At 38.5% G+C, this 14,403-nt stretch overlaps 1 protein-coding gene and 1 long non-coding RNA gene across 9 annotated transcripts in view; both read right to left on the reverse strand.

Moving 5' to 3' along the window:
* Positions 1 to 2,686: 2,686 nt before the first annotated feature.
* DCAF6 (DDB1 and CUL4 associated factor 6) overlaps positions 2,687 to 14,403 on the reverse strand; it is a 76,058-nt gene continuing 64,341 nt past the window's right edge. For all 8 annotated transcript variants that reach the window (XM_068180490.1, XM_068180489.1, XM_068180485.1 and 5 more), the window contains 5 exons: positions 12,000 to 12,138; positions 8,868 to 9,024; positions 7,241 to 7,329; positions 4,623 to 4,728; positions 2,687 to 3,131 (listed from right to left, as the gene is read on the reverse strand). In XM_068180490.1, coding sequence (XP_068036591.1) covers positions 3,067 to 3,131; positions 4,623 to 4,728; positions 7,241 to 7,329; positions 8,868 to 9,024; positions 12,000 to 12,138 — 556 coding nt within the window. In that variant the 3' untranslated portion in view covers positions 2,687 to 3,066. The remainder of the gene's footprint in view (positions 3,132 to 4,622; positions 4,729 to 7,240; positions 7,330 to 8,867; positions 9,025 to 11,999; positions 12,139 to 14,403) is intronic.
* LOC137468642 (uncharacterized) lies at positions 5,367 to 7,230 on the reverse strand. Its single transcript, XR_010996078.1, has 2 exons — positions 5,702 to 7,230; positions 5,367 to 5,656 (listed from the first exon to the last, which is right to left on the reverse strand). It is a non-coding gene; the product is annotated as an uncharacterized lncRNA (long non-coding RNA).

A 14,403-nucleotide genomic window follows, 5' to 3' on the forward strand; every position in this document is an offset into this window, starting at 1 on the left:
TGGTGTTAAGGAATAGCCTTCCTAGAAGTGAGCAGTGACACCTGAACCCTTGCTCTTCCCAGCACACAAGCAATGACAGTGCTGAAGTGCATGTGCAATCCTCAGCACACACAGCAGGAGAAGGTGTTCCCTGTGTCCTTATCACCATCCTGTCCATTCAATTTGGGCTGCTATTAGACAATAAACGTTTTGGATATCTCCAAGTGCAGCAGGAACGGGGCACTAGAGGGAGCTCCGGCAGCACCACCCACCTCTGAGCCCCAGCCTGAAACCAGACCCCGAGCACGAGATTTCCTTCTCAAATTGTGAGGCTTTGGGATGGCTTATTGTTTTGATTAACTTCTCTGCACATTTGAATAACATTTTCCTATATTCTTTTGCAGCTGCAAACTCTGAAATTGCCAGCATTCCCCATTTCTGCCGACAGCTTCTATTATTTTATGGTTCTAGGAATTCAGATTTAGCCCATTACATAAATGTTATTAAAAAAAAGTCAAGCCAAACACTGTAGATATCTTAGTTTTAGAAAAACTGCCTGAAAAGCTTCAGTGAACTTTGAAAAACCCTCCAGATACTAATTTTTTCCCTTATTGAGATTAAATCCTCCTTTTAATCAGTAAACCCGCAACTATGCATCAGGAATTAAAGCTAATATTTGGCCTTTGAATAAATAAGAGACATTTTGGGAATAATGTGGCTATTGGGGAACTGTTGGGAAAAAAAGACAAGATTATTGCTGTTGGTATGCTCTTTGCTGGCAATTGCTATAACTAAAGCAGAAGTGGCAGAAGCAGCTTTTTAATTTTAAAGAAAGATACCCACAGTGATTTAAACCTCTCTGGGGAAGACAAAAGCTAGGCTCTCCATATATTTACTTGAGGAAGAATTTATTTTCAAGGCAGAAAATTAATAATTCCTAAATAAGAAGAGTCAGGCTTCTGTAGAAACACCAGGGCTAATTTTGGAAGAAATTACCTCAAAAATCAACTACAGAGAACTCAGCTGCATTAAATATTGTGTTACTCTATTTCATTCACAAAATTGTTCAGGAGCCCCAGCAGTGGAGCAGACAATTCTATTTTATCTATAGACTAAACATCTTATATATTTCCTGTATAGTTCTTTAAAATCTAATGAGAGCAGAACCCATTATAAAAATTCAAGCTTAATTTACATGTGATAGAAAAACATTGCTCAGTGCAGTGCTATGAGCAGCAAGGTTTGAATAGTGCTAAACCCCTGTGTTCTCCCCTTTCCAAACAGATCCACCACAAAGTCGTAAAATATTCTTTCATTTCTTACTGATCTAAACATGCTTGACCAAAGCGTTATCTCATGAGAAAAAAACTACAGTTATGCTCCCTTCTCCCACAGAAGGACCACTTACTCCACCAGAAAAGGCAGATATCCATATTAGCTGTTCCTCTCACTCCATTTCCTTAACAAACATCTTACCTTGACATTTTCTCCTCTCTCTTGCTGATGTAAGATACTTTCTCAAACACTTAGCAGATCTCCATCCTCTGTTGCACCGACCTCCTTGGGATATGAAGGTTCCTGGGTTTCACAGTACTCCAGTGTTTGAAGTGTCCATTCTTCTCAGCACCCTCTGCCTCCAAAAACCTCTTTCCCCAACAGTTATTTTCTCCTTTGCACATTCCTCTTCACTGCATCACTTTCAATGATTTCTTAACTTCTTTAAAACAAACAAGGAAACCACCCAGCCACCCTTATCCATCTCCTCACATTTTTCCTCTCCCCTCATGTTATTCTTCCCTTGCCCAAGGGAGTATCTTCACTGTTACTGCCAGCTGAGTTCCATATAATTCCCACTTCTCCTCCCTCACAAATTTCTCTTTATCTCTCTCAGTTGTTTTAGTTTTCCCTTTCCCCTTTACATCCCTTCCCCATGTCCCTTCAGCCAGCCTGCACTGTGCACCAGGACATCAGAATGTTGTGTTAATGTTCCTTTTGATTTAGTGTGGGGAATTCCTTTTGTTGATGTCAGGAAAGTTTGTGCAGCTCATGTGATGACTGTGTATTTTAATGCCAGCAGGGTAATGAAGCCGCCAGTACCCTCATCCCCCTGATTTAGAATTCTTCCCAGCATTCTGTATTCCCCAATGGAGCCTCTCAGCATCTGCCATCCTTGGCAAGAACTGCCATTGAGCAAACAGCTCTTTCCACTGCTCCACCTTCCTTCCTCCACTTTCTCTTCCTCATTGCCATCCAAAAATCTGTGGAGGAAGGGTAAAGCCCATAAAACAGACTGAGCAGCCTTCCCAAATAATTACTCCTAGAAAACAATGCACAGGAATTTTTAAATTCATGTTCCCTAAATCCAGTGGAAATTAAGATGTACCTGCTGCTGTTGCAAAGAAGGCAAACTCACAGATCTATCAGTGAAATACAACTATTTCACCAGCATTACAGACTCAGGCACAGAGAATGGGAAGTGACATTATGCAACTGAAGGAGAGAGAATTTTTGCCTACATAAGTGTGGGAAATGCAAGAACCAAGAGACACAGGGTCTTAAAAGTCCCCAGTGCTCACTGCAAGAAATAGTTGTGTTTGTCACTTCACAAACACTGTAAGAAAGAATGCAAATACTGCAAAGACGGCAATGGGGCTGTAGTTACAAGGTGATAAACCAATTGCTGCACAAAGAAAAACCAGAAAACTACTTAAAACAACCAAATCTTTTAATTAGAAAGCAACAAACATGCAAACAGCAGGTATAGAAATTTATTTGAACCAACGTTTTTACTATCATGAAAGTTACTTTAAAACATTGATCCAAGCTCCCACATTTGCTGTTTAAGGAAAATATTGCACTTGGCATCTTCTAGCACCCCTCATACATGGCAAAACATTTTAAAAACATTTTTGTTTATTTTAACTTGCACACTCTCCCCAAGTCATGCACACAGTCATTCAAAAAAACAAAAGGTTAGGTTATCCAAAAGCAATACCTCAGAATTGCACTAAAGCTCTGTAAGGAAAAATATAATTAATGTCTTATACAAATTTCATTGACTTCCAGGTGCTCACACACAGTTGTTGGTTACTCTTCATCTTCGTTTTCATTCTCCTGGCCAGAACCTTCTGATCTGTCGCCTTCCAATCGGTCTGCAAAACAGATTTAGTAAACAGAACTTGTAAAATTTTCTTTTTCTGGTAAATATTTATTACATGCTGTCTCCCTGGGCTATTACACAATGGGATATAGCTGTGGGTTTTATGGTAGAAGAAAGTCTGTGTGGACTTACAGCAGAGAGTGGGTAGAAATGTTACCACAAGAAAGGAGAAAAGGAAAAATGCCCTTAAGGATTTCCAGGCATGAAAGCATAACCTGTGTACAAAAGGAAAAACCTTGTAGCTGCTGACTGGCTGTCAGCACAGAAAAGATGAATGCAATCATAACATTAAAATGAGATGGTGACTACAAGGGACAGAAGTGCTGTGCTGGGGAGCTGAAACTACAATAGCTACAGTTAGAAATGTGAATAGTCCAGAAAGTGGGGGATCACTGCCTGTCACTTCAATACAGAAAAAGTGCCTTTTCATGTAAATATTTAGAGAAGGGCAAATACAGAAATGTGTGAAGGAACATGACTGGCTCAAGAGCAATCACTCAAGCAGCATGCAAGTCAGGTTTAGAAACACTCTACCCAGCCATAACAAATTTTTTTCTGAAATTGTTGTAACTGAAGTGTTGGGCAGTTCTTTCAGCATTTCACTCCAAAGAGATAATGACAACCGAAGGAAACACAGGAGCATGGAGATGCAGCACTGGGCTGCACACATGGCACCCTCCTGGCTCCCAGGGCTCACAGAGCGGCCAGAGGTGAGAGAGGAGCAGCAGCTGCCACCAGGCACAGCTTCCTTCCCACCTCACCACTGCTCTGCTCAGCCAGAGTCCCCATATTCAGCATCCCCCATCACTTTCACCTTCATCTACAGGCCTGTTCGGTTTTTGCCCCATATGCCATGCCAGCCTCCCAAAACTTCATCTCCTTGCTTCCTACACAGCATGTGATGCCTCTCTACTGTCCTCCATCTACAGGGTCAATCCACTGCACTCAGCTTCTCCAGCACCAACATCCAGTTCCCAGTGAGGATTCCTCCATGCAACCCTCTTATCAGCAGTTCTTCCCATGGGAACTGGAGGTACATCCTGCTGCCCTGGGAACAGCTGCCAGCAGCCTCAGCAATGCCTCCCACAGTCCTGAATCTTCACACCCTCCTTCACCTCTAGACAACTCCCAGCCCACAATCCCAGCCAGTTTATCTTACAGTTCATTCCAGTCCTCCCCAATAGTTTTCCCATCACAGAGCACTCACTGAAAAGATCATTCCTGAAGAGACTATTTTTCAACATCTAAAAATATATTTTGCTCTTTGTTTTGAGATAAAAAAATAACAACTGCAAAGATGTTGCAAGTCTCACACCAAAGAAGCAATTCCTAAGTACTTCTATGAAGAGAACCTTGAACAACCCTTGAATCTTCTCACCATCCCCAAGTACAGCCACAGCCAGCTGCAGGTCTTGATGATTTCCCAATCAAGCTGCTATTTCATAGACCAGTGCTGTGGACAAGCTCTTCAGAAGTCTCTCACCTGCTCTTATGTGATTCAACGAAGCCAACATTCGAAGCATGAAGGAGGCTGGAACAGTGATGGTGTTTCTGGTCTCTTCCAGCATTAATTCATTACGAGTTATAACCTGGAGGCAGGGAAAGGATAAAAACAGCATCAGAAATAAACACAGAATTATACTGCAGCCATAGGGGCTTGTAGATAGAAAGTTTCTGTGCAAAAGCCATTTTACAGAGTCCAGAATTACCCTAAGGGAGCAATATTTTAATAATTGCTATTGAATACTGTTGTCTGGGGTAAGAAAAGTCAGACAGTGGACTCTGCCTGCAGGTGTCCAATTTTCTGTCTGAAGAATATTCTAGTAAGATCATGGTTCCACTGTCCACATGCATGGCAGATACTAAGATGAGTGACTAAGAAAAACTTTGGTTATCTTTCATGAAGTAAAGCAGATTGATGATAGAAAGTGCTGTTTCCAGATGGCAACTATTGTAGAGAACAAAGTTCTAGCACCAGTGCTGGCCAAGAATGTGGGAAGGAAAAGAGATGAGGTTACCCTCAACTCCTACCTTCATGCTGCTAGAAACTTTTGGAGAAAATCCAAGGAACACAAGCCATTTTCTATCCCACTTCAGGAACATTCTTTAGCTCCATAATTCTTCGTAAACAGAGCTACAGCTTGCCTCAAAATGACTTGAAAGAGCCAGTTCCTACTGTCTCATTTTCAAGTAAAAAAAAAAATCCACTAATGAATACTACTTTCTCTCTTCCCTCATTCCTTCCTCATGGTACTTCCTTGCCATCCTTCTTTCTTCCTCCATAAATTTCAATCCCACACTACAGGTTGTCTCAGCTTTTAGACTACATTATTTTGTTATCATGAAGCACAAAAATTTCTTTAGGTGGAGACAAGTTATGACCACTTTTCAGTCTTTGCTCCCAGATCAGCTGCTGTAAGACAGGAAAATAATGAAATTCTTGTTCTTTCCAAGACTCTTCAAGCCTGTTCCTCTTTTGAGGAACATGTTCTTGCAAATATTTGCAGTTTCTTCTCCCTTCCCGATCAAAGCACCTCTTTTCTGTCATTCTCACCTGTTTACCAGGCACTTGGCACAGCTGATCCCTCCCAAACAGAAGCAAACTGAGAAGACAGCAGGCTGCTCTTTATTCCTCTTTCACCCCATAACTCTCAAGTGCATCATCAACAACCCCCCTGACAACCTGGTGCTGAGGTTTTCTCCATTCAGAAGTTTATTCTCATCCCCACTGTCTTTTCCTATTCACTAAGGTCATGGCCTCTCTCCATTTTAAATACATTTCTTTATCTATATGGAGAGAGAACCAAGTGTTTTCTCCCCAGACCTTCTCCCTTCCATATTCAGTTCAGGTATGTTGGACACTTATTCCAGCCAAACTTAACATAGTAAGAACTATTTTATTACTATGAACATCTCCTGTCCCCTGCATAGGTATGTCAATACAGGGAATAAATTAAAAAACAAAAACCACATAAAATTACAAACAGCACTGCAGTCAATTCTTCTGTAAGTTTTACATTTTTTCTTAAAGAAAACACAACTAAAGATCTAAATAATTTGCAATTATTAGAAATAAAGGGAGAGAACTAAAGTACAACAATTACTTTGAGCACACATTTATGTTTAGCAATACTTCTAAACCCAAAGGCTCCAAAACATGTCACGACTAAAGCTGTCACACAATATGCAAGGAAGTGTCACTTCACTCAGTGCTAAAATAATGGGAAAGGTTCAAAACTCACGAGTGGATGGTTTGGGGTTTTTTCAAGGGATGTGGGGTGGTGGCTAAGGGTTGTGTGTTTCTTTTGTTTAAAATATATTTAGCACTACTACAGAGAAATAATGATTAAAAACCCCCAGTCTACTCTATCCATGCTGCCCAAGAGATTTCACAAAAAAGCCCCCAACCTGACCACCCCATAACCAAATCTGTCCTATAGTATTATTTACAGAAAGCCATATAACATTTTGATACATTGTGTTATGTAAATCACTCAAACATGATTATTCAGCAGTCAGCTGTATGGTCACCCCAGGCCACTTGCTATATCCAGTTATTGCTCTGAGGGCAACATGAAAATACTGAGTTACATAACTTCACATTGGACTTTTATAACTGATCGGGCTTGCAATGTTTGGTTTATTCTATGAAGTTCCCATGTGCAATCTTAACCTTTAAGTCCCTTTTATGCCACTGAATATTTAATAGGATTGATTTTTGTACTCTCTGTTGTTCTAGATATCCTTGTATTATCTTCAGTTCATTTCCTTCATCTTCCCTTAATTTATTTGTTTTGAGACAGGCACTATGTTCATTTATTAATTCCTGCCAGTTTTCCTTCTATATCTGAGTGTTCACATTTCTTCCAACTCCTTTTATGTACATAATAGCAGATCGTGTTACATAATTTCTAGGAGAGCTGAGGAAATGCAAAGTGCCAAGGATATTAAAGTCAGCTGTTCTGAAGGGCAGCTTTTTATTTGTAGCTCATTTGTTGAACATTAAATAACTCTGCTAATTCAATATCAATAATTTGTACCAAAGGCTTTTATAGAATTAAAGACACAACATTACCATGAAAAAGGAGGAAAGGGTCTTACCTCATCTGCAAGTTTCCTGTTAAAAATCTTGGATTCTTCCAGTGGTGACCAAATTTTTATATCATAATCAATACCCGAAGAGGCCAGAACTAGAAGTAAGTAACAGTAATTATAAATTAGATGTGTTATGTTTATTGGTATTTTCTGCTCTTAAATGCAAGAAAAATATTTCACTCGATGCATTTATTTGTAAATGTCAGATCTCATGCTGAACAGAGCTTGTAATTACCAAGTCTCCACATGAGATCTGCTCCATAGATTATTTGTTTTTGAATCTATCTATATAGATATGAAGAAAACAAGTACAAACATCAAGAGCCCCCTGTTTTAAATTTTAAAAAATCACCAAAATATACAAAAGACAGAAGCAAAAAGTAAGAGTAAACCCAGCCACTACTGATCCATTTCTGCTGATAAGTATATGCATTAATAACAAAGCTTTAGGATTTGTAGACCCAAGTACAAAGGCAGAACCAAGATAATTTCAAATGTACCTTTGATAATTTCAGTGAATTTCATGTAAATTTATTTGATATTTAAATATAAAGATGCAATGGATGCTGTTATAAATAAAGTACGAAAAATATGAAATGTTGCAGAACATTCGCTAGATCATTGCACAAAAACCAGTGTAGGAATTAAAATTTCATAGAAAACTCTCAGTAACTAGGAAGCTGAACAAGATTAACTGTCCTAGAAAGAGGATGAGCTCTCTTAATGACACCTTCAGAGTGTGACAGGGAGACAGTCACACTCCAACAAGACATCAGCAAAGCTACAGGGTACTTTGAAAGGTGCTTCCAAAGGGAGTATCCAACTCAGGACATTTACAAGAACTCAATTTCAATTAAAAAGCTAAAAGTTCGAGGCTTACCCTATGTAGGACAGTATTCCATGTTCCCCCAAACTGTTTGAAAAACCCCCAGCCTCTTCTAGTATTATTATAACAACTTTACTTGGTAATTTACTGATAGCTGACTCTTACTGTACAGCCAGGTAAGCTGTGAAAAAAAAACAGTAACACAAATACTTTCTCTGAATGTGCCAGAGGCTGGAGGATGGTTCAGATTTTCCAGCTGCATATGATTCCTTCTACTGCTTTGATCCATCTTTTCTATGAAGGATTTCCTCTAAACACAAATTATTAGGATTTCTATTAATTATATTAATTATTCTAATCTCACAATGCAAGTGAGAGGGAGACACCCACTTCCACTGCATTTTTTTGAATAGAGCCAAACAGAGACCAGATTCCAATATAATTTCTAAGTATTGCTGGCATTTCAGCAACCCTGTATTTCCCTCATTAGTGTCATAGAAAACATTTTATGTGTTGAGGGCAGCAAAAAATTGAGATTGTTCTTATTACATCAGACAGTATTTCTATAAATTCTGTGCCAGGAGAAGTTTGATTTCAAAAAATTTTTGAGTAAGGAGGGATTTAAGGGCCAAAGGTCATCAGTAAGAGGCACAATTAAAAGCAGTATTATCTAAATTATATAGGGGACCATGAACAACAGTTCATTAATCATTGCATTGCTCTGTTGAGACAGAGTTTTAGACTGAGCTTTAGAATGCTCAAGTGCAGATAAGCTGGACATGCAGAGTGGGAGAGTGCTGCACTTACTGGGGTCGAAGGGGTGAGGCTGCAGGCAGTTCACCACGTGGTTGTCAGCCTCCAGCAGCATGAGGTGCTCAGCAGTGTGGCGGTCCCAGATGAAAATGTGGCCACAATCTGAGCCACTCATGACAAAGTTGGATCCCCAAAAGTTGGCTTCCTTTATCTGCAAGAAAAACAAAACTTTGTAAGACCCAGCCAGTGAAAAGCCCATCCTGGGCACACTCTTGTGTCTACAGTAACAGTGCTGCTGAAGGAAAGCTCAGCCCATGCAGAAATGAGATTTAAGAAATTTTAAAGGAAGCATTTAAAGGAGAGTGATTAAAAAATGAAAGTTCAGAAAGTTTTAGATTTCCAGAGCAAAGTAGCTGCTAACAGGAAAAAAAAAAAAAAGAGAGAGAGAGAGGAGTTGGGGCAGACTGAACAGTATGAAAATAAATGTCAGCAGATCTGTCATCTTCTGAAGTCACAGAAATGATACTGGAGACAGGAGTAAGCAAAGGAGTTTTTAGGAAACGTTTGGCCAAGTTAAAGTTTGTGACAGGCTAATCCCTGGGAGGGGGATTTTCCATTACAGAGAAACAGGAGACAAGACAGAAGTTTGTGAAACCTTCCTCAGAAATCACTTCTGATTTTACTCAGCATAGGACCTCAAAATAACCATTGTTAAATGATATACATTTGCTACCCCATGTCCTCTGCTGGTGAGAGGTTTGATGGGATGGCAGAGGGAGAAGGGGCATTGCTTCAATGACACTCAGAAAACTCAGTCATGAGATGTGAGCTGAGAGCTCCACAACACTCTGGTGTTTGTGCTGCAGGAACAAGCCTAGAAGACTGCAGTGTAGCCTTGTGTGTAGAATTGTTATTTTGAGAGCCAGCAGTACCTCTTACAAACTCTTTTAATGGACACACAGTGGGCAACAGAGGTACCTGTGCAAGCAGGAGCTTCCTGTGCAGCAGCTTGTGGAGTTCACACAGACCATTTCCAATGCTGGAAGTTCAGTTTGGCATTTAGGAGTAACTCCAGCATAAGGGACAGAATTTTGAGTTTGAGACTATTTACACAGAATCCTGCTATGAATTATTTTCCAGGTAAGGCTCTGAAGAGGGCCGTGCCTGGATCCGTATCTTTCTTTTGGCAGACTTCTCTCAGAAAATGCCAAGAGAAGGGCAGAGATGTTGCCTTGCTTTGTGCTTTGCCTCAGCTACCTTGATACAGATTCATTGGTAAGTTGAACTCTTATGCTTAGAAATATGTGGTTTATTTCCAGCATAAATATGCCCAGTTTTAAATTTCAGGCTTGGCAGATCTTTGTCTATAGAATATGTCCCAATGACTGCAGTCAGTGCAATAAAGTCATCCTGATAGCTAAAAATAAACCAGAGAAACTGCATTCATGTAATGAATTCTAATGTATTAATCTTTCAGCAGCTTTTGTCTTACAGCTCCTTTTAATACATGTTTTCATTATCCTGTTACATCTAGATTATCTCTAATAATAAAAAAAAATTAATTTTATATTTTAATTTTCAATCATGATCTCTTCCTGTGTCCTTTGTATTCTCTTACTCATACTTCTTAACACTTATAAAATCTAATTTTATCACCACAAAAATGAACAGAACTGAAATTCACATTTTAAAATTTTGGTTTTCAAACATTTCTATAAGTCACTGTTTTAAAAGCAGGACTATAAAAATGTAAGACTGCCAAATTAAGTTTTCAAAAGTAAGGAAGAACGAGAATTATTCCATTTTCCTACATAAACTTAATTCACTATATATACACATATACACACACCCATATATATGTATGTATATGTCAAAATTATATACACATATATAAATGGTTCATGTAAATGACAACACAACTTTATCCCTGGGCTGCTCAGGTGTGTAGGAAACAAAGCTTTTTTAAGCTGTCTTCTTCATAAATTTGAAAGGGAAATATCACTAGCCCTTGCCTTGCAGGAATGAGGGTATTACTCAAACCAGCAGATCAAAATGAAGTTTGCAACCATAGAGACCAACAGGGAAAATAAAATTACATTTTCTTTCATTCTGTGCATTCCTTGCCATAGGTGCTTGTGTGAAACAAAAGCAAAAAGTTCAACCCACATCCCCAAGAAACCAAACAATAAAATCTGTTAAATAATCTATATAATAACAGCTATGCAGACAGAGACTGAATTAAGACTTAGATGAACCCACTTTTAGTACTTTTTAACCACAAAGTGCCTGATGCCAAGACCTTTAAACTAATGGGAGTTTGAACAATTTAAATTGATTTCTGAAATACCATGCAGAACTTGTCATTAATCAAAGTTTATTCTATACCCTGTTGCTTATGTAGACTGAAATATGTATTTACTCAAGCATTTTTCCCAGTGTAATCAAAGCTATTCACACAAACCCTAGAAAATGGCATTTTGGGGGTAAAGGGAACAACTCGTCAAATCAGCTGCAAAATAACACACCAGCTACTTCTGCAAAATACCACCTAGAACTCAGAACCTCACATCTTCAAAATATTGCAAAAACCAAAAAGAAGAAATAGCAAGGAAAGCAGCATCTGTTTTTAATGCACCACTGCTTTACAAACACAATAACTGCATTTTCCTGAAATACAGGATTTTGGGTGAAAAAGATGAGGCATCGAGTAGCTAAATTATAATTTAATAACTAGCACTCATTCCTTTTTTAATTCAGAGATGTCAAGGTTCTTCAAAACTCTGATTTAATCCTCACTTTCCCTTCCAAGCTCTTCAAAGTTAAAGATTAAATAATAATTTTGAACAGCTTAGAAGGGAAAGTGAGAATTAAATCATAATTTGGAAAGTAGGCATATTGTATGCCACATAAGCTGCGAGAGAAAATGAAAAAGAAAAATACCCCAAATTTTAATGGATGTTAAGGGAAAAGAGTCTTAAACTCAGGGGTATTGAAATGCCTCTCACAGAGACACGAGTCACGCTAATTTTAATGTTCATTTAGAGCAAATTCTGTGCCTTCCAAGTGAACACAGAAGCCAAAGTGCTTACAATGAATCCCAAGATCCTTTTTGGCAAGTGCAGCAGGGGCAGCTGCCCTGAGTAAGCCCATGAAGCCCCCAGCCCCCAAAGCCCCCAGAGGATGTACCATGGTCCGGGAGTTGCGGTGACCTTTATAAACCATCTTTATCAAGGGGCGCCTGATGTTCAGCGTCTCCAGCTCCTCCATCTCCTTCCTCTCCTTCCTCCTCCTGAAGAGCTCCTGGATGCGGGCGACAGCGGATCGTCTGTGAATGCAGAGAGAGCAGAACTGAAAGCCCCTCCCCAAACACTGCAAGGGGCTCCCAAAAATCATCATCAGGCACTCCACCACATTCTCCACGAGTTTGACACAGACATCAGCATAATCCCAACTGTAAAATTACAGACATGAATTTTTTCCATCCTGGCTTACAACAAGAATAGCATGCAAGACAGTGGAATGTCAAGAGATGCCAGGTTTTATTCCCCCTCTGTAGAACAAACTTCAGCTGCTGGCATAATTCACATGCTATTTTATTTTCATTCTCCACCCATACTGAGGTAGCAAAATTCTGAAGTGAAAAAAAAAAAAATTGTGCCAGAAGTTTTTATATTTTAAAAAGCCATTAAGGATCTAATGTGTCTCTCAGTGTGATTTGGCTTTTCATAAGATCAAAAAAAATTTTCAAAAAAATCTATGCCAGAACAGAAGTTTTTAACTTTTAAAAAGCCATTAAGGATCTAATGTGTCTCTCAGTATGATTTGGTTCCTCATAAGATTTTGTCCAATGTATTTCTTGTCAGTATTTCTCTATGACAAGACTCAAGATTTAGACAGCTTTTAAAAAGTCCCTACTAAGGCATAAGATGATTTGAGATCAATTATTGAAGAATCTATTCCACATGGGAGCAGTAAGGTTTACAGCTGGAGATTTCCTAAAATAACAGAGAGAAAAAAAAAGCCAAATTATGCAATTTGGTTTGTGAATGTTTAATTCCAGGAACTTATTTTTTTATTAATCTGTGAAAAGATCTTGATGTCAAATTTTTCCTGTTTAGCTCTTCAGTTTGCAGATCCCCATAATTCCAGCTATGACCAGACAGTCACATCTCAGTTCTTTTTCTTCTGTCATTCCTTGTCATTATTAGCTTTGAGGTCCTGAACACAGTTCAAGGGGAATGATACTCTCAAGAAGAAGCAGGTACAGATTTTAGCAGAATGCAAGGAGTGAAATTATGACAGCAATTTATATGATCTTAAAAATTAAACTGATCCAGGAACCTTACTACACTGCTGCCAGAAAGTAACCTGAATTTGGTTTTAAGTAATGTTTTCCATGGTTTTAGTCACTGATCCTGGAGACTCCAGCAACAAGTTCTCTACTCCAGAAAAAAAACCTAGCAGATCTATCTCATAACTAATTCTCTCAGCCAATTTTTGTCACATTTTTGCCACAGGAGAAAGTTGCACCAAAAAGTTAAGGTGAAATAAATGTTTTGCTACAGCTAAGCAAAGAAGAAGGAATGTAAGTCATTAATGCAAACTTATTTACTATAAAAACAAATAACATACCACACACTGTTTTACTAAGATCACCTAATACAGCTAAGCTTTCAAAATAAATTTTAATATTTTTTGTAGAAACCAGAAGAGTTTTGAAAGGACCAGCCAATAGATTCATTTAACAGTATGCTATTTATTATAATACACTTCTTAGATGTTTGCCTAGCAAACAGCACCAGAAAAAGTAGACTACTACTACTTCCTTGGTGAGAGTTTTCTATCCTTTCAATCCCTAGAAAATTTCTTGGTTCATCTTTTTTATACTACAGTAAATAAATACACTGTATTTTTAGTTAGTTGTTATAATATGCCAAGTTTCAACTTTAATCTTCAACAGATTTAAGAGGGTTCTTCACAACATCTTCATACAAGAGAGGGGAAAAAAAGAAGCCTATGTTCTTTATCTACTGTGCTTTAAAGATCACTGAGTTATTCTCCTCACCAGTTTGCTTCTACATAAAGGAAAAAGGGTGGCATGCACATGATATGCTGCATCAAACACTTAAACTTTAAAACATTATTTGTGCAGATTCAGATTTTACTTGCTTTAAAAAAAAGATGGGGTTTGTGTGAGAAAGTAAAAGCATCTGTCATTTACTGTGATTCCTTTTTGTAATTTTGGTGCATTTATTCACATTAATTAGAGATGTGCAGTGAAGAGGGTGGGAAGTTAAACATCATTAGGACTAACAGAGCAGTAGACTTGTCCAGCTGTTTCAGAAGGGCTGCTTGCTGGACAGCAGTAACAAATCTTGGGATTAGAATTAAAGTAGCTAATTGGGTAAAGCAAAGTAGTTTCTTTCACTATTCTTTATCCAAACATCTCTATGACAATTAATCTCCTCCTCTTCATTCTCCTAGACTGAAATGTGCAGACATTACAAAAAAAACCTCAATACTACTCAGCAATCAGAATCATGCACTTTTAAATAAGAGCAGAAGCACAGAAACAACTTTTGGTTTAAAC

This window comes from Anomalospiza imberbis, chromosome 2, assembly GCF_031753505.1.
Source record: "Anomalospiza imberbis isolate Cuckoo-Finch-1a 21T00152 chromosome 2, ASM3175350v1, whole genome shotgun sequence".
NCBI lineage: Eukaryota > Metazoa > Chordata > Aves > Passeriformes > Viduidae > Anomalospiza > Anomalospiza imberbis.